This window comes from Charadrius vociferus, unplaced genomic scaffold (assembly GCF_000708025.1).
Source record: "Charadrius vociferus isolate BGI_N301 unplaced genomic scaffold, ASM70802v2 scaffold2426, whole genome shotgun sequence".
NCBI lineage: Eukaryota > Metazoa > Chordata > Aves > Charadriiformes > Charadriidae > Charadrius > Charadrius vociferus.
Window position 1 is genome coordinate 11657 of NW_009648715.1, and position 795 is coordinate 12451.

General features: G+C 62.9%; 1 protein-coding gene across 1 annotated transcript in view; it reads left to right on the plus strand.

The window, feature by feature from the left end:
* Window positions 1-731, plus strand: part of DEDD2 (death effector domain containing 2) — a gene marked incomplete at its 5' end in the record, with an annotated part of 6414 nt that extends 5683 nt beyond the window's left edge. The window contains 2 exons of the mRNA XM_009886666.1: window positions 68-262; window positions 355-731. Of these exons, the coding sequence (XP_009884968.1) occupies window positions 68-262; window positions 355-731 (572 nt within the window). The remainder of the gene's footprint in view (window positions 1-67; window positions 263-354) is intronic.
* Between the last annotated feature and the right edge of the window lie 64 nt (window positions 732-795).

A 795-nucleotide genomic window follows, 5' to 3' on the forward strand; every position in this document is an offset into this window, starting at 1 on the left:
ATTGGGGGGGGGAGCGGCTCCGGGGAGCTTCGGGAGGGCGAGTGGCCCCCCCCCAGGATGTCCCCAGGGAGAGGGTCGGGGGGGAATCAGCGTCCCCCGTCCTCTCCCCGCGCAGTGCCTCCCCACCACCCCGTGGTCTGCTGCTCCTCCGCGGGACCCCAAATCTGTACCAAGAGGCCCGGCCGCGGCAGGACCCTCCTCAGCAGCCAGCGCAAGAGGAGGAAGTCGGCGACGCCGGACCCTAAGGAGAAGCAGACCTGCGGTAAGAGCCTCCCGGGGGGAGGGGGTTGGGGGGTTTTTTGGGGGTTCCCACCCCCACAGCGGAGCGCTCACTGCTCTCCCCGCTTCCCTCAGACATCCGCCTGCGAGTCCGAGCCGAGTACTGCCAGCACGAGACGGCGCTTCAAGGCAACGTCTTCTCCAACAAGCAGGACCCCTTGGAGCGCCAGTTCGAGCGCTTCAACCAGGCCAACACCATCCTGAAGTCCCGGGACCTGGGCTCCATCATCTGTGACATAAAATTCTCAGAGCTCACCTACCTCGACGCGTTCTGGCGCGATTACATCAACGGCTCTTTGCTGGAAGCCCTCAAGGGCGTCTTCATCACGGACTCGCTCAAACAAGCCGTGGGCCACGAAGCCATCAAACTGCTGGTCAATGTGGACGAGGAGGATTACGAGGTCGGGCGCCAGAAACTCCTGAGGAACTTGATGCTGCAGACGGCGCCCTGACGCCCGACGCCGCTCGGTGGGATCCAAGCTTTTTTCCTTCTCCTTTTTTGTGTTTTTTTTTTTT